Source organism: Aythya fuligula, chromosome 27 (genome assembly GCF_009819795.1).
Source record: "Aythya fuligula isolate bAytFul2 chromosome 27, bAytFul2.pri, whole genome shotgun sequence".
Taxonomy (NCBI): Eukaryota; Metazoa; Chordata; class Aves; order Anseriformes; family Anatidae; genus Aythya; species Aythya fuligula.
The window spans coordinates 3,351,988-3,369,935 of record NC_045585.1 but is presented as its reverse complement, the minus strand read 5'-3'; the positions used below and the strand labels follow the sequence as shown (position 1 = coordinate 3,369,935).

Below are 17,948 nucleotides of genomic sequence, written 5' to 3'. Positions count from 1 at the left end.
TGGGGCTGTCACCCCGGGGAGGGGGGACACACGTCGCCGGGGCAAGGCCTGGCTTTTACAAACAGCTCTAATATCCCTGGAAGACGTCTCCGAGTCATGCACCGGGTTGGAAATGTCTCCCATTATAATTATGACTCATTCGTGACTCAGTGACATTTCTGAAATTAAAAAGCATTCGCTCGCCCAGCCCTTTGCTGCCCCACTTGGCCGCCGCGCCAGAGCTCCACGACTTCTTTATAATGCAGTTTTCCCAGGCAAACAAACCCCATCCCCAGCCCCGCTTGCAGATGGTAGGGTTTGCATCCACACCCTGAATCGCTTCCGTGCCAGAAAAGCCGGGATCTGAGCCCGATTTGGCCACCAGGGCTCCTCGGGGCAGAGCTGGGCACCGCTGCTGGGACACTTTTAATCCGGGAAGGGCCAAATCCGGGGCTGCAAGCAGGGTGCGTGTTGACCCCCCCACCTCTCTGCAGCCAGCTCCATAATTAAAACACTACATTTTACCACCGGGGATGCTCGGGGGCAGCGGGTGCAAGGGACCCAAACCCCAACATCTCCACAGGGACAAAGCCCGGTGGCACCAGCAGGAGAAGCTGGGAACGGCTCAGGAATGCGCACGGCTGGAGCTGGCAGAGCTCAGAGCAGAAGCAGACCCAGAGCCGTCCCCCACCACCACCCCCTTTTCTTTTTTTTTTTTTTTTTTTACTATTATGTCTGAGAAGCGCCGTCTCTCCTTTTTTTTTTTTCTTTTTTTTTTTTTTTTTACGATGATTTAATCGCGCGGTGATGAGGGCTGCCTGGCTGGGATACAAGCGAGCTCTGGGCATCGCCAAAAGAAACGAGGGATCTAAAAACGAGGAGGAAGCATCAGCAGCAGCGCGGCTGATTGACAGTGAATGAAATGAGGCGGCCAAATTTCATTGGCGTGCCTTGAAATCCCAGGACGATGCGGATTGTTGATGGATCCTTTCCTAGGGTTCTGCCAGGGCTGGCGTTTGCCTTTCATCCCGATTTCGCTCGCCGTTTGGAGGCTGCCACTTTTCGCGCGTGCGGTGGGGTTTTAATTGCACGGATCCCTCCCGGTGCACTCAAGCTGGGCGCATCCCACGAAGGCTCAGCACCAGCAGCTCGCCCAGCACCGCTCTGCCCCCAAACTGGATCTTTGCTGGGAAAATTAAAGCCACGCAGGGGTTTTTAGCGGGTGGATGGGCTGCGCACGATGCCTTCTGATGCGCTCCAGCAGCTTCTGGTCCTCGGCCCCACAGGTCCCTGCCACTGCCCTGCAAGCAGCAAGTGGCCTCGTTGCAACAAGAGAGGACAAAAAGGTGACAAAAGTCACCTGTGTCTTCCCACAGCCAGATTTACACCCAAATTCCCCATTTTTTCCCTCCAGCTGGGAGAAACCTTGCAAATCCATCAGTTCCATGCGACTCAGTCCTGTGCAGAGAGCATCGAGACAGAGCCCAGCAGAGCCATGAGCAGCACCCAAACCCTGATCCACGGTGCTGATGCTGCCCTGGGTGCCCACCACCCATAGGGGGCCCAAAAAAGCAGCCAGGTCCATGGAGGGGATGGTGGAAAGTGCAAATTTTCACTGAGAAAAACCTGCTTTTTGCAAACCTGCTGCTTGCACCAACCTCGGCGCCGGGTTCATTGCACTCTGCCCTCCCCACTGCTCGCCAAATATTTGTTCAATGAGGGGATTCCCACTGCTCCTGGTGGCACCCACAAGCGTGGGGAAGCCCCTGGAGACGGCTGGGAGCCAGGCCTGACGGTGGGGTTGGCACCGGGGCTGTCCCCAGGTGTCCCCACGTCCCCCCCAGCGCCAGCACGAGGCGCGAGCATCGCCGCCTGCAGCGCGGCCACTTTGATCCGCTGCCGATTTCTCCTTCCCATTAATTCCCCGTCGGGCTCTGAACCCTCGCGCGGAGCTGCCGAGATCAAATGGTTAGTTAAGAGACAGGCAGGTGCGGGAGAACATGAAAGGGAGAAATTTTGTTTAATAATATTAACCCCAGCGAAGTACGGTCTACAGAACAGCCGATACAGAATTTGTTTAAAGAGGCAGCCCAGGGAAACGGCATCACTTCCCAAAAGAACCCCCCCGGGACGGCAGAAAATCCGTGAGTTTGTATTGCCAGCACCAAATCCTTCGCTTGGGAAGGGAAATAAATAAATGTCAGGGCAGGAACAGGGGGAAGGAGAGCTCTAGAACCCAAAATAAAAGGGAAAGGGAAAGGAGCGGAAAATTATTATTTCAATTACAATGAAAATGTATTTTATTAGAAAACGCGGATTCATCTTTGATACTTGATACCAAGAAAAGCAATATCCAGGAATATAATACCCCATCTCCACGCCGGGAGAATGAGTTATTAAATCAGAAGATGAATGGCTTGCAGTACAGCTAACTGCTCAGGTTAAGAGAAAAATAGTTATAAACTTACTCTTTGCCCCAAAACGCATTCCTCCCCCTCATCCTCTCTCCCCTCCAGTGGAGCTCGCTGATGTGCCTCATTTCTACGGCTTATAAAAATTCAGGAGGGAAATTTTAATAGAAGTTTTTTTTTTAAAAAAAATCTGAATTTAGAGGGTTCTTTCCTCTCTTCTTCCCCCACCTTTAAAAAAAAAAAATACACACGAGGCATAAAAATAACCCGGTTGCACACAGTTCAATTGTGGGGAAGTGGGGAGGATGGAAATGAAGGTGCATTCTTATGTATAGCAGTGCATCCATCAGCCCCGTGGCAGGGCGACTCGCTCGGCGTCTCTGTTCTGCATGAATAAATATGTATAAAAATGTAACGCTGCAAAAGGACTAAAATCCGATAACTGCGATAGCGTTCCTCAGAGGCTGGGAGCAACACCAGCCACCGGCTTTTCTTATTCTTCAGTATTTATGTAAAGAAGCATTGAGATGATAATGCAGCGTGGTGCAGGAGTGTTCGGGGCCTTTTTGCAGCGGGGGCTGCAAGGAATTTGGGTTTCGGCGTCGCCGGTGCAGCCCCGGCTTTGGTGGCACCGGGGGACGGCAGCAGGGTGCAAGTGGGGACGTGTGCCGGAGAAAATGTTGTGCCCTGGGAGGGTTTTGGCTTGGTAGTGTGAGTGTGATCATTTTGGGACAAGAAGAGCGTGAAATTAGGCAGGAAGAGCACGAAGATCATAGCTGGGACAAGGGAGCCCTTGCGAAAAGGGATTTGTGCACGCTGGCATCGCTGCAGGACGGAGCTCAGGATGGGGCCGATGCCTTCCCTCCCTGACCTGCGCAGATCTCGCCGCCTCGAGCCCAGCACGAGCCTCTCCTCCCAGCAAAGTGCCCTCAAAGTGAAGCAGAGATGCGTGAAGCCACCCAAAATTACCCAAAATGTGCCGTTTATGCGAGCGGGGCACACTTGGGCACCCATCCTGCGGTCCCTGGACACGGTGCAGTGGGCATGGGGCTAGCAGCAACTCCAAGCTGCGACCCCTCTCCACATGAAACCATCCCAACTTCCCATCACACCACAAACCTTTCCCCTTCCCTCTCCCCCAGGATGAGGGTCCCGAGCCCCCCGGCATCACCAGAAAGCCCCCGGAAAGGGGACCAGCAGCAGGTCCAAGCCGCGGCCCCTCTCCACGTGAAACCACCCCAACTTCCCACCACACTCCAAATCTTTCCCCCTCCACCTCCCCCAGGACGAGGAGGGTCCCGAGCCCCCCGGCATCACCAGCAAGCCCCCGGCACGGCGCTGGCTGCTGTTACACAACCCTGCTCGGGAGATCCTACGTGGGCAGACGTGGGCTTTCCTCTGAATCGACAACAGCTCTCGCTGCAGCTCAGCAGAACATGAGCAGCTTACATAAACAGCGCTTCAGAGTTACCCTGCGTGTGGGCTGCACACCGAGGGGGGAGCAGGGAGCCGGCATCCCCCTCCCTCCTTTTTATTTTTTATTTTTTTCCCCTTTCTTTTTTTTTTTTCTTCCCCCCCCCCTTCCCTTCTCCTCCAAACCGAACAGCTTCTCCTTGTGGGGGAACGGCAACGCGAGAGAGAGAGAGAAAGAGAGAGAGAAGAGAAATGACTCAAGTGTTTTGTAACTTGTCACATTCGAAGCTGCAATTTTGGAGGCAGGAAGGAGCGATCCAAAATAGGCTCCCCAGCCCTGGCTTGTATAACCCAGATCCCCCGTCCCCTCCCTCCGTGGGGGGAACGAGATGGTGGGGACTTTTCTGCCGCAGATTGGCAGCTGGAAAGAGGCAGGCGGGCTCGGGGCTGCTGCGGGGCGGGGGAGCGCAGGAAGAGCCCCCAAATTGGGAAAAATTACTCATCCGTGTGCGGAAGGCTCCTGTGCTGGTGGGGAGGCACCGGGGAAGATGCTGCAGGGGAGGATGCTCCGGGGAAGGGGGAGGATGCTCCGGGGAAGATGCTCACGCTCGGAGCTCCACGGAAAGCTCCCCAGGATGCCGTCCCGTGCCCAAGATGATGCTGGGGAGGCGCAGCCGGAGCTGGAGAGCAGCAAGGAGCAGGTTTTCCTGCGAAATTGGGCACGCTGGTGGCCGTTTCTTAGCCCTCATAAAGGCACCAAGAACCCCTGGTGCCCTAAATCTCACCAAGAGCAAGCGCAGCACGTGGACTGGTGCGCACAGCTGCGCCCACAGCTACCCCAGCACGGTCAGAGCAGAGATCAGCCCCCGATTAATTATTATCTGAGATCCCCCCCCCCAAAAAAAACTCCTTTTTCAACCCACGAGTGTCCGCAGGAGCCTGCCTCATGCGATAAACCCTCCTGCCCACCCAAAGCACCGCTAATGTCTTCTGAAAAAGTCAAGCCGGGTCCTTGGGGGAGCAGGAGGCTCAATAAAAGTGACACGGCTCCTCGGGGCTCATTGATCTGCCATCGACCGTGCTGGTGGCACAGACTCGGAGGAGCCCCAGATGAGCTTTGGCACCCGTTTTGTGGGGGCAGCGCTTCCCAGGGGGCTCCTCAAAAAAAATTAAACGGGTGGGAGGTCGAAAGGAGGGGAGGGAAGGGCTCGGCTGCCCCTTTTGCTCCTGTCACCCCGCTGCCCACGCGCTGCAGGACGGCGCACGCTGGGAAAAGCCCAAACACCGGGTGGGGAGAAAAAAAAATAACTGTTATTTTAGCTAAATTCATCCGCTTCCATGATGCAGCCCAGCTTTGCAAACCCCAAAACCTCTCCACTTTATGACAAACCCACCCGCCGGGTGCATCACTGCAAATTTCGGATTACCGGGTTAAAAAACCCGCGGTGCCCTGCAACAGCAGGGACTTGCCCATGCATCACGGAGACAAAAAGGCAAATTCCTGACTCCTTGGCCAGTGCACGATCCGACGCTGCTTGGGACGATCCCACACAGCCCCCGGCATGTCCCGGCTCCGTGCACGGGCTCCGATCCTAAGACAGACCCGGGTGATTCAACACCAAGTATACATCTGCAGGAGCAACACAATTATCTCCCGGAGTTAAGCGTTGACGGATAGAAGTTTTAATTACCAAACCTTTTCATCCTCCCCCACGCACGCCAAAAAAAAAAAAAAAAAAAAAAAAAAAAAGTATATTTTCTGGCATGTTTATTTAATAATAATAAAATATGATCAAATTATATGTTAGTGGAATAAGAGCTCTGTGTGTGTAAAAGCACGAGATGAGATGAAGTCTGGTTTGTCACCGGCGCTGAAGATGCGAGCTCCTGTGATCTCTGCGAGGAGCTGGGGGCTTTGGGCAGGGTGGCATTTCTTCCCCTTGCAGATTGACAGCCCCCCCCTCTTTCCACACACGTCCCCTTCTCTCGATTTACCCCGAAAGCGAGCGCAAGCCGGCTGCCTTAATTGCCACGGACAGGGCCAAAGGGTGCCCCTGTCACCCATCAGCATCATTTAGGGCTTGGGATGCGCCCAACTCCCATGGGGAACGCCAGGCAGGCCTCGGTGCTCATATCAGCCTTCATTTCATCCCGGCCCCAACACCGTTGTCTCGTTAACGTGCCGGCACCGTGCCCTAACATCGCCTGGTCCCCTGCCACCAGGATGCGACCCCCTTGGGGACACGGGGACGCAGCCCGGAGCTCCCCAACCCTTTGGCACCATCACTTTGCATCCCCCTTTTTTCCCTTTCCACCTTTCAGCCCGCAAAGTGAGCTCCAGCAGGAATATTTCCCCTTTACCACCCACCCCCCCCCGCCTCGGAAATTCGCAGCCAACCTGCTAATGAGTCTTTGTGAACCTTGTGCCTTCTTACCTCTAATTTTACAGCCTGCTAGGATTTGAGCTCTGTGGACAGCCTCACATTTGGTTTCGAATTATAGGCTGAGTGGCTGTTCTCTCCTATTATTGTGCTGTCAATCTCGTATTAGCACATTATAATATGGTACACTGAATGCATCTGTTCTGTATATCACAAGTCCTAATTGTCATTTGTTGAATCACTTTGTCTTATATGATTGTTAAGCAATTATTTCATCCAAAGCGGCTTAAACTTTGATTACTGTATAGTGTTTACGGGGATCAAAGTAAAACCATCAGCTGCTTCAAACATTTTGCAGCGGAAACAGGCACGAGTGTCTGTCCTAGACGCGCTCGGATGCCAATACATAAGCAAGGAGGAGAGCAGACTTGGTGACCTGTGGGTTCGAGCCATCTCTCCAGCCATCCCTCTGCCTGAAGGGCAGCGCTATTTGTCCGGGGTGCTTAAACGTCCAGCAGAGGTGGAGGTAAGGAACCAGATGCGAAGCGACAGCTCTGCCAGGCTCGCTCACGCGCCAATGCTCTCATCCCGCGTGGCACCGGCTGTCCCAGCGGTCCCCCTGCGGTGGGGCAGCGCTAACACCCCACACATCCCACGGGGGATGCTCTGCTGGAGCGGCTCCTGCTCCTTAAAACGCAAAGAAACGGAGCAGCGGCTCGCTCATGGGTGCACGGCGGGGGCTGCACCCTCACCCAGCTCTTCTCCACCAAATCCCACGGAGGCAGAAGCCTCCGCAGCGTGCCAGCCCCCTGCTCCTTGGGTGGGCAGGGGATGGGGCTCACGCAGGGTGGAAAAACATCTCTGGTTTTGCTCCCCTCGCGCTCCAGCCCTCAAAGGGCACCCGGGTAGCTTGGGGGGGCTTCGCCCCACCGCTGCGGAGCTCTGAAGTCGGGTGCTGGTAGGGGCCAGGCGCCGTCCCAGGGCCTGGGAACCCAAAGCAGCCACAGCAGGGAGGGGTTCGCCACCGGGGGCTTGGGCTAATCCCCAGAATATCTGGCTGACAGCATGGGGAAGGAATGTTAGCCCATTGTTTAAGTAGCCTGGACAGGATCGAGAGGAAAAAAAAGAAAAATAAAAGGAAAAAAAAGAAAAAAGAAACAAAACGCTGGTGGCTCCTTAACCCCAGCTGGTTCCACGAGCCAGCGAGGATGCACAAACTGTCAAGAATATTCTGCTTAAAACCGTCTCCTTTAATGAGACTTGAATTTAACCTGAGCACCGCTCAAAAGCCCCCTCTTGCAGCCAGCTGCAAATCACGGCTTGACACAACTAGAGCACATCCCAATTAGGAGATTAAGCAGACGTTCTCCTCCTTTTGTTAAAGGCTAATGAATTTACTCGTACCACTAATTCTCCAAATAATGGGCCCCGGACCCTAGAGCGCAGAAACCTTTATAAATCAGGACCGGCCCCCAACAGGCCACCAGATGTTCACAAAAGAGGGAGAGTCTCAGAAGCAGAACGAGGACTTTGCCACGGGCTCCAGGCTCTTGGGGGAGGCTCTGTGCTTCTTGCCCCTCACCCTAAACACCGCCACCACCATCCCCAGTGCCACCATGGTGCAGGACATCACCACGGTCCCGGTCCCAGAGCACCCCATGGGTGCTGCTTGTAGGTTTGGGCAAAGAGCAGGAGGTGCTGCTGCACAGCACATCACCCCACGGCTCACGCAGCTTCTCCTGCTTCTTTTTCAACTCCTTCTGCCATGGAAATAGTTTTAAAGAAATAAAATACTACGAAGTGTACAGTTCTTTAGAGAGAAAAGGAAGAGGTGGTGATCATTTGGCTGCAGAAAATTGGCTGGCAGATGTCACCAGATAGGCACGGGCCGGAGAGGGCTCTTGCAAAAACAGCTCCAGCTTAAAAAGTTCTGGTTTGAGTAGGAACGGTGAGAAAAGCGCTTTATTTCCGAGCTGTCCAGGAGATGCTTGCTGAACCAGCTTCACAGCCCAGCCTGAATCCACAACAAGGATTTGTTTGACCTCAGACTGCTGGGTAAGGCAAAGAGTTAACCAAACCGAGAGCTTCAAAGCTCCAAAGTTTTGCCCAGCTCCGTTCAAGCTTCACCTCCATCACTGCTCACCCACCTCCAGAGCAAGCAGAGCCTTCATTCCCCTTAATCCAGAGAGGAAGCCCTGCAATTCCCCACACCTAGCCCCAAAAGAAACCTGAGGAAGTTGTCAAATGCTGTGACGAGCAGGTAAAAGGTAGCGCCGCACACCGCGGCTTGGGAACACTGCTGCGGGCAAATTGCTTTTTAACAAGCAGACAACTTCTATCAATAGCATCTACCGTATGTTTTTATAAAGTGCAGAAATATGTTTTTAAAAGGCCAGTAAATAAAGTTCCTATCGATTTGATCTCAAGCATAATCTGTTTTTCTGTCTGCCACCAACAGTGGTAATAAAACAGAATCATGTAATACGGCATTTCGGCTAATGCGACCATACATCACGGCAGGGGCTGCGTGCTCGCCGGCGATCTATCATTTTCTATTGGGATTGCTTAGCTGCAGAATTTATAAACCTGCCCCCAAATTGATGCAATGTCCAATTTTCTTTTCCAATTTATTTTTGGTTGAGCGAAGCAATATTGAGGCAGGACAAGGAGGGCGCATTTCCCGTCTCTCCAGATGTTGCGCGCTCCCGGGGAAGGGGCTGACAGCAGCTCCTCCACTGGGTTTTTGGGAAGATGCCACCCCCAGCCACCAGATGCTTTTGTCACCACAGTCAGCATTTGCTCCCCATCGTCTCCCTGCAGTGGCAGATAAAAGCTGCGTGGGGTTAACACCACAACTGATGCTCAGGGAGTTCCCCAGGAGCATCCCTGGCACCGCCAGGCAGCATCTCGCACGCATCCAGACCCCTGCAGCATGGGGAAGGACCAACAGGTCGCTGTGCCCCAGCACAAGCACATGGTGGCAGGACAGATGCCCCGTGCCACCCCATTTTCGAGGTTTCCACCCTCCACCAGGGAGCTCCAAGGCACAGCTGGGTACCCTGGCTGCGAGCGGAGGCTTTGAGCGCAGGCGCAGCGAGACGTGGTCCCACCAGACCCAGGACAAGGATAGGAAATGTCCCGTCCACACCAGTTTGGGAAACACAAGTATTTCCAGAGAGGAAAAACACTCCGCATTCGGCTTTTTTTTGTGGTTGTTTTTTTCCTCGAAGAGACAAAGTGTTCTAAAGAAAGCAGACACTTCCTACACGAGTTTTCATACCCTGAACCCGAGTTTTCCGCCACCGGTTTTGAGGGAAGGAGCTCAGGCAGCCCTTGGTGCTTGCCCAGTCCTCACCAGCTCCCCCAGGGGATCCTCGGTCACTTGAACAAAGGTTTCCCGTTCGCACCCAGGAATGGGAAGAGCTTCCTGACCTCGGGATCCCTATCACAATCCCATCACCCGTGCATGCCCTGCTGGGAGACACATCTCGGTCCTGCCCACTTCAGGGCGATTTGGGGGGCAGTGGGAATTACCCCAAAGCACCTCGAGCTATAAAAATCATCCTCACAGATTCAGGAGAAAGGCAGAGATGTGTGTATTCGATATATGCATATTCCTAGAGAAAACCCAAAGCAATCCAGCGCAGCTCACAGAAAACGCTGCTCACCCCCCCAGCGTGCACGTTGCAGAAACCAGGCACAGCCCAAGCATGCGGAGCCGGGGCTGGGTTAGGGCCAGGGGAGGGGAAAATAAACGTAAAACCGAAGGAAGCAGCAGGGCCCGTGTCCTCAGATGCCACCTGAACGCGCGATGCACCGAGCTGTCTCAGAAGGAACCCGTGCCAAAGGCGCCGCTGAGCCAAGCCGCCAGCCCCTGCAGCGGGCACCCACCCACCACCTGGGGCCAGCCCAAAATAAGCACCCACGAGGAGCCCGAGCCCCACGGCCGGCCCCCATTGCTCGTTTGCTCTCCGGGGGGGGGGAAAAAAAAATATAAAAATAAATAAATAAAACTAAAAGGAGGACTGGCTCCATCCCTGCGAAGCTCCCAACTGTTGGGAAGCGGCGCCCGAGTGACGGATGGTTTCTGTGCGGCATCCTCTGCCAGGCTTTTTTTTTTTTTTTCTCCCCATATTTTGAATAATCAGACATCTTTAAGGGAAAGTTCTGCTTCGAGCCATGTGATCGACAGGGGGAAGAGGCTTTCCAGCCCGCGCTGAAGCAGCCAGAGAAACGGATCCTGAACACTTCGAGGAAATCCAAGCCGCGTGAGAGCCGAGGTCCTCCCATCTCGCTGCGGCTGCTGGAGCTGTAGCAGGGATCAGGGTGCTAGGGGGGACCCCAGCAGGGATGGATTTGGGCACAGGTCCCTGCAGGACGATGCCCCCAGCCCCAAACCATGGCACGATGCCACCGTGTGCCCCCACGAGCCCGTGGTCCCCAAGGGATGCAGGTGGCACCGCGACGCACGGTGCATTCATCCGGAGGGTCCTGTGCCCTTACCCAGGGAGGATCTCGGGGTACAGCACCCAAGGGTGCCCGGCATCCCCCTCCCCAGTGCTCCCAGTGCTCCCAGTCCCGGCCGTGCCGAGCTCGGGAAGTTCAATGGTGCCATCTCGTGGCCCCGTGCGCGCACGGCAGCGCACCAGAAGCGCTCAGCACCATTGCATTAACCCTGCCTGCACACGGGGTAAATCCTGCACCGGCCGGATAGTTAATTAATAAATAACAATTAATTAACCCGGCTGAGCTCCTCCAGGCACTCACACGGACATGTGGAGAGCAGCTGGGAGCGGAAACACCGAGCCACAGCACGCCAGTTTGTGTTTAAAAAGCTCACAAAACACTATGTAGCGGCAAAAACTATGCAAAAACAATAAAATAGAGTTAAATTTCACCCACACCTCAGCCCCAGCCCCAAACCCTGAAGCAATGGGGAAGCATAGAAAAAAAGCTTAAAGTCTCCAATAATTTTGGGAAGGGATTTGGGGAGCAAAATGCAAGCCCTGAGAGCAGCACCAGGACCCCCAGCCCAGCACTCACCTTGTCAGCCCATGGGTAGCGCACCCGGGGGCTGCCCCACTCCCTGCTGATGCGCCAGCGGTACTGGTGGCACTGGGGGATGTAGGAGCAGCCCACGTCACCCAGCTGTGGGTAGACGACTTCTAAATCACCCCTGGGGAGAGAAAAGGAGAGGGGAGCAGGATTAGTGCCGCTCCCCAGCCGGGCTGGGGGTGCACTGAGGGGCAGGAGGTGCTGGATCCAACCTGCTGCTGCCATGGGTGCACAAAACCTGCTCTGACCGGGGGGCTGCCTCTTCTCCCAACTCTCCCCAGCAGCAATAAAACAACTCAAAACGCCTGTGAGGGCTCAGCACAGCTCAGCGGGTTCCCAGTGTTTAAAGTCATGGCCCGTTTATCTCAACCCAAGGCTTGAAGGCAGAGCAGGAGAACAAAGATTCCTGAAGCCTGGGCTCCCCATCAGTTGGCACGAGCCGTTTGGACTCCAAAAACCTTCTCCCACTCACATCATGAGCAGGGAAGAGCCTCCAGTGGGTTTTGGGCACAGATATCACAATAACGAGGTGCCTTGACACAGTACAGGCAGGAGGGGGCATTAAATCCTGCACACCCAGAGGCTGCCAAGCACCTGCACAGGGCTGGCCCAAGAGGTTGATGGTTCAAATTAAGGTACTTTTATTCCACCTGTGTTAATCTAGAAGTTTACCTAAGCTGCATGACATTTTGGGAGCATTTAGGGTACCTGGGAAGCAGCAGGAGGGGTGTGTGTAAGGCAGGAGGTCCCTGTAAGCCACCACCTCCTGCAGCCCACAGGCACCTCCGAGGGACATTTGGTACCAAAACACCCAAAAAAGGGCACGTGAGGTGCTTTTTCAGCTCACACCAGCCCAGCTGGAGCAGCATTACCAACCCCAGGAGCGAGAACCTCCTTTTCCCTCACCCAGCCTCTGCGACCCTTTACTCCCTGCAGGCCGGGTTTGAGGTCCGTGGGGTGTCCCGTTCCAGCTCTTTCCCTCCCCAAAAGCAGCCCCGTTCCTCCGAAGCTCCCTGCAGAAGCCGTTTTTCATCCCAGTTGTGTAAGGCACTGCAGGCAGCACCGAGGGGTGACCGAGGGCACCGAGATCTCAGCTTGCATCAAACATCAGGCACCGCTCTGCTCTGGCCCAGTTTCCCAGCGAAAGGAAGAGCTCAGCCAGTATTTATAGCCCTGGCGAGGGGGATACTGGAATTAACTGTCCCCTGTCCCGGGGGCTGACGTGTGACCGGCTGCACAGGGCTGGGGACACTTTGGGCACAAGTGCTCACCTGCAGAACTCGCTGTCCGGGCTGCTGAGGGTCTGGAAGAAGCAAGTGTGCGAGGGCTCATCCGGCCACGGTGCCTGTGCCCCCCAGGCAGTGGTGCCCAGCAGGCTGGCAGCCAGCAGCACAGCACCCAGCAGCTCCATCCTGCCCTGTGGGGACCGAGGGAGGGACAGGATCAGTCCCACGGGCACCCAGCACCACCGCAGGGTCCCCACCGCCACGCTCCGGTTCGTCCCTCCCTCTCCAGGTGAAGCACACCCAGTTTACAGGTTATTTTTCCCAGTTCTACCAGTTCCACGTCGTTAATCCTAATTATATCTGACGCAGTTTCCTGCTTTTGTGCCAGGGAGCACGGAGCCCCCAGCGAGACCCCAACTCAGAGGGACCCCACGCACAGAAGCCACCCCCACAGCGCTTATGGCACCGCACCAAGCGCCCAGCGCCAGCCCTGCTGCTCTCCCTCGGGTGCTGTAACACGATGGAAAAGAGGAAAAGCCAGAAAAAGGCTTGGCCACGGTCAAACCAAGCCCTGGGGTCAGGGAGATGAGGTTCATACACCCGCACCCCTTCCCAATGGGTGCTGCAGGCAGGCGCCCACCCCTGGGTGCTGGATGCGCCTCCCCGGAGCCAGGGCTGGGGTTGCCACGGAGATGGGAGGAGGGGAAGCAGGGACTGGAATCGGGGTGAAACAGCCCAGAAATGGGGATCCTGCCCCGTTGAGGAGCACAGAAGCAGGCAGTGGGGTTTCACCCCGCTGATCCCATAACCATTTCCAGGTCCCCCATGGGTTCGCGTCCTCGCCTGGCCCAGACCCCGCACCCTGGTGGCTCCCCGGCTGACCAGAGGGGATGCGACCCAAGCACTTGCAGCAGCCGATTTTCTCCATTGCCTAATCGCTTCTGGATGAGGCACACACCAAAAAAAAAAATCCCCTGTCAGCTGGGAATAGGTATTAACACCGCGCCGTGTCATTATATAATGAAACACCAGCACGCAGAGCAAACACGGGGAAGCGCCAGCACCGCTGTCATTACGGAGAGGAAAAAAGCGCTGGGCTTAACTAATTAGGAGCATTAACATATTGGGAATGGTCTGAAGGTTTAGGGGCGAGCGGCTCCCCGTTCCCACGCTACAAGATGGGCAAACCCCATAATTACAGCCCGCAGCCTGCAAACAGGCTCACGTGAGCCGCTCCTCTCCCAGCAGCGCTGCTTTGCATGAGTCAGGGTGCCAGAAGTGGGGTTTACATCCTCACACACGCTCCCAAAACCCCGGGGGGGTCACCAGAGTCCCGATCCCAGCTCGGCCAGCTCTGATCTTGGTTCATAAAGCTGTCCTTGTTCCCTACCCAAAGCAAATGGGGTAGGCAGCACCCAAAGGTGCACGTCTCCAGCGGTGCTGAGGACCCCGGGCTCACCCAGGGGCATCCTGGCGATGCGTGCACGGGGCCTGTTAATCATTACCAAAAAAAATCTGCCACAAATTAATTTCTTAGGAAAGCAGGGCTTCCCTAGAAAGCCACCAGCTCGGCTGCAAGTCGTCAGGAGGAAAGCAGAAAATTTTTGTCCTGTGCAATTCTGATGTGGACGGGCACAGGGGGTCACCTGGAGAGCTGCAGACACGGGAAGGGGATGCACAGGGTTGAAGGAGACTCCCCCATCAGATTTTTCACCTTTTTATTTAAGCACGGAGCTGGCAGGAGGCTCGCACCCAGCTCTCAGGGCACGGGGAGCAGCAGAGCTTTGCAATCGTCCACTAAATTTGGTCACTTTGCTGGCGTTTCTTTGGGAAACCCCAATAATAGAAAAGGGCAGCAATGGGATCAGCCCTGCAGAGGCCAAACAAGGGTATCATACGATATTTTTTTTTAGCCTGGGGGCAGGGAGAAGCCTTTCACAGAGGCAATATCAGCCTCTTGCAGCTGGAGATCTCCCGAGAGAGGATCGTCACCAAATGGGATCGGCACGGGAGGGTTCGCTGATAGACGAGGAGCGGAGAGCTCCCCGGGGAGAAAACCCCAGGGGAGCAGCAGCCTCGGGTAGCATCCCACATCAAACGAGCACGGCTTTCTCTCTAAAAGCTGTTTGCAGAGCAGAGATCCCGTGCCCAGCCCCGTGGAACAAACCCCAGCACCGGGGGAATAAAACCCACAGGGGAATAAAACCCACGGGGGAAAATCGGAGGCGCAGAGCCCACAGCTCCCACCTGCTGCTCCTGCAAGGGGAAACAACCCCTGGGCTGCTGGATTTTCTACGGACACGCACAGGAGAGGCTGATCCCACTCGTTCCACTGCCAGGTTGGGGGCACAGCACCCCTAAACCCACACCGGGGATGGGTTGGCATCCACCAGCACCAATTTTCTCAGAGCCTGCCTGGGAAAACGCAGCAGTGCCAGGTCAGGCACCAAGCAGGGCTCGGTCCCTGCAGCCTGAAGGACTTGCACACCCCCTCAAAGAGTTTCTACATCCCCTAGAAGGGCTTGGACATCCCCTCGAAGGGCTTTGCACGTCCTCTTTCCTGCCCAAGCAGAGCAGGGCTGCAGGAATCCCGTCCTTCCAGCTGCTGCAGCAAACCTTTCTGCCCAGGGCTGGCACCCACGAGACATTCCTTCCTCTTTAAGAGGCTTTTCACTTTTTTTTTTCTTGCAAAGCCCTCATTAAAAAGGACCACAGCAGAACCTTCTCCCGGTCCTCTGAGCGGCCACGACCTCCCCCCTCCAGCAGCAGCAGAGGTTTCCTCTTCGGTGGCTGCTCAGAAGAGGCTCGCAGCAGCGCCGGCTGCTTTCGTTTTGCCTCGTGCACAACGACTTCCAGCAGGAAATGATGTTAAAAAAAAAAAAAAAAGCCAAAAAACAACATTTAAGGCAGGCAGCAGGTCCAACCAGTGACTTTTATTATTTATTTTTTTGCCCTGGGAAGCCCAAGGAGGCCGAGTGCTGCCTGAACTTGCTGCAGCCACTTTGGTTACGCATTGGGGGGAGATGACAAATAATACAAATATTTCCAGCAGACCCAGTCCATTTGTCTCCCCAAAGCCTTTCGTGCTTGACAAAGCTAAGACCCAGGTAGGAAATCATCCTCTGCTATTCAATATTAATGATAAAAAGGCTTTTATTGAAAGGAAAATGGCTTGGGGGGAGAAGGAAGGCTGCAAAAACTGCAGGGAAGCACTTGGAAAGCCAAAGCCCCTGTGTTGGGAGCCAAGTGACACATGGGGTGCCCCACAGGGCCACAAAACGAAGGGTTTTGGAGAAAATAAAGCAATATTCTGCCCCCAGCATGGATGGTGCTGAGTCCCCAGCCCAGCAGGGCTCCCCTAACTTTGGGTTTTTAGCACAAAAAGCATCTCCAAACCAGGATTTCCCCCCCAAGTGCCCCCGCTCAGGATGAATTCTGCTAGGACCAGGAATTGTTTGCGAGCTCTGGAGTTCCCCGTGCGGGCTGTGGGCTTCCTGGAGGTGCTGGTTTAACATTAACCCATGCCACCCACGGCCTGCCCGCTTCGCCCAGCCCCACGCAGAGCTGGGGGATCTCTCAGCCTCGCTTTACCTGTAGCATTTTTCATTAATTAACCACGTTTATTTCTCATTAATTAACCACGTCTCTCACCAGAGAAGTGTTCCCGAGAGCTTTGCCCTAATGCTCACGCACAGATTTTTGCGCTGAACAGGCAAAGGCTTTTCTGTGCAGTAAGGGGCTCGTTGCACACCCACCAAGACCCCCCGAGCACCTGAGATTTGCATTAAAAAAAAACATTTCTGCAGTCAAATCCTGACCAAAACCTGACGTTTGGTGCAGGAGGACACAGAGGGCTTGGCAGACCCGGTGGCCAGGGGAATTCCCTCAGGCCGGTGGTGCAGGAAGCCCGTTTTCCAGATATTTCCCTCCGTGGCACGCAAAATAAAAGGAAACCAACCCACATCCTCTCCCCGTTTGCAGCCTCCTGCCGTGCCCTAACCACATCGTGCCTCTTATCTCCCCTTGCTGTGCCTCTTATCTCCCCTCGTAGGTGCTGCCCACTCGCTTTCCCCATGCGTGGCCAACCCGTGGCCCCTTGCAGGGAGCACAACCACATCCCCATCCCTGCACCAACCCCCAAAATTGATTTTTTTCCCCCGGAACGTGAGCCAGCAGCACCCTCACCACGGGTTTTGCAAAGCTTGGGGACAGGGCCACCCCCCTCTGCACCCCATCCCCAGCACCTGGGCACCCACCTCACCAAAATAAAATAAAATAAAATAAAACGAAATTTCCAAAACCTGGTTTTTGGGGAGGGTGGCGGGGTGGCTGTGGCACACCCAGCTCTCAGGGGGGGGTGACCTTGGAGCCGTGCGGCCCCGTGCGTGCTCGCAGCACCGCGCACCCACCTGGCACAGCCCCGCCGGCCACGGCGGGCACCTTGTGACTGCACCCGAGCCGCAGCCCTCCCCGGAGCAGCTCGGCTATTTTGGGAGCCGAGTTTTGCATTTGACCTACATTGAGCAGTCACAAGGCAGGCGCGGAGCCGTGCAGCAGCTCCAGCAGCTCCGCGGGGCCCTGGGGTGCCGACAAAAACCCAGCGGAGCCCCAGCCCCCTGCACCCACATCCACAGGGTGCTGCGGTCCAGCTGGGGGCTGCTCCTCCCTCTAATTCCAGGCTCCATTTTAAGGACAAATCCTTAAATTTCAGGCCCAGCTCCCCAGGCTGGGGACCTTTCCCATCTCCCGGAGCTGGGGGATGCTGCTGAGCATCACTTTTTAAATGCTGGCAGCAGCAAAAGCGTTGAGAAACCCTCAGGTGTGGCCTCTCCTGGAGCTGCCACCCACGCTCCCCGGGGACTTTGCGTGGGAACCAGGGCCACGGAGGTGTCACCAGCAGCCGGGTGTCCTCCCCTTGCTGTCCTCCTTCCCCTGGGCACCGCACAGCCTGGCAGGAAGGCGCGTGGATGCCCCACGCCTCACAGGACACCCTAATTGTGATTACAGCCCTTTAGGGATGCCGGCCACAAAACAAACCCTGCCCTGAGCTCCTGAGCCGGGTGATGCTCGTGGGAAAGCCCTGGGGCAGCAGCTTAATGAGGAGCTGGGGCTGCGGGGAGGTGCAGGCTCTGCTCTGACTCAGGGCAGGTTGATCCCAACCCCACAAGCGAGCCAGGGCTGGGGGGGGACCCAGCCGCCCCCCCCGTGCCCAGAGACCTGCGTGGGATTGAGGCCAGCTGGGCAGGGCATCTATAAATATCCCCGTGTCAGATTCAGCCACACGTGGCTCTCCTTTTTGCTTTTTTTTTCCTCCTTTTTCTCCAATCTCTGCAGCCCAAAACAAAGGGGAGCGCAGCCCAGACCTTAAATTTTAAGGTTGTGCAGACGCAGGGGGGGGACACGAACTGCTTAAACGGGCCCAAATCCCCGGCGTGGACGCACTGAGAGCAGATTAACCTGGGCAACAGGCGATCGAGTGACAC

The 17,948-nt window shown here is 55.5% G+C and overlaps 1 protein-coding gene across 1 annotated transcript in view; it reads right to left on the bottom strand.

Moving 5' to 3' along the window:
• Positions 1–12,650, bottom strand: part of PEBP4 (phosphatidylethanolamine binding protein 4) — a 55,542-nt gene extending 42,892 nt beyond the window's left edge. The window contains exons 1-2 of the mRNA XM_032203964.1: positions 12,511–12,650; positions 11,228–11,360 (exon numbers count right to left, since the gene is read on the bottom strand). Coding sequence (XP_032059855.1) covers positions 11,228–11,360; positions 12,511–12,650 — 273 coding nt within the window. The remainder of the gene's footprint in view (positions 1–11,227; positions 11,361–12,510) is intronic.
• Positions 12,651–17,948: the final 5,298 nt, after the last annotated feature.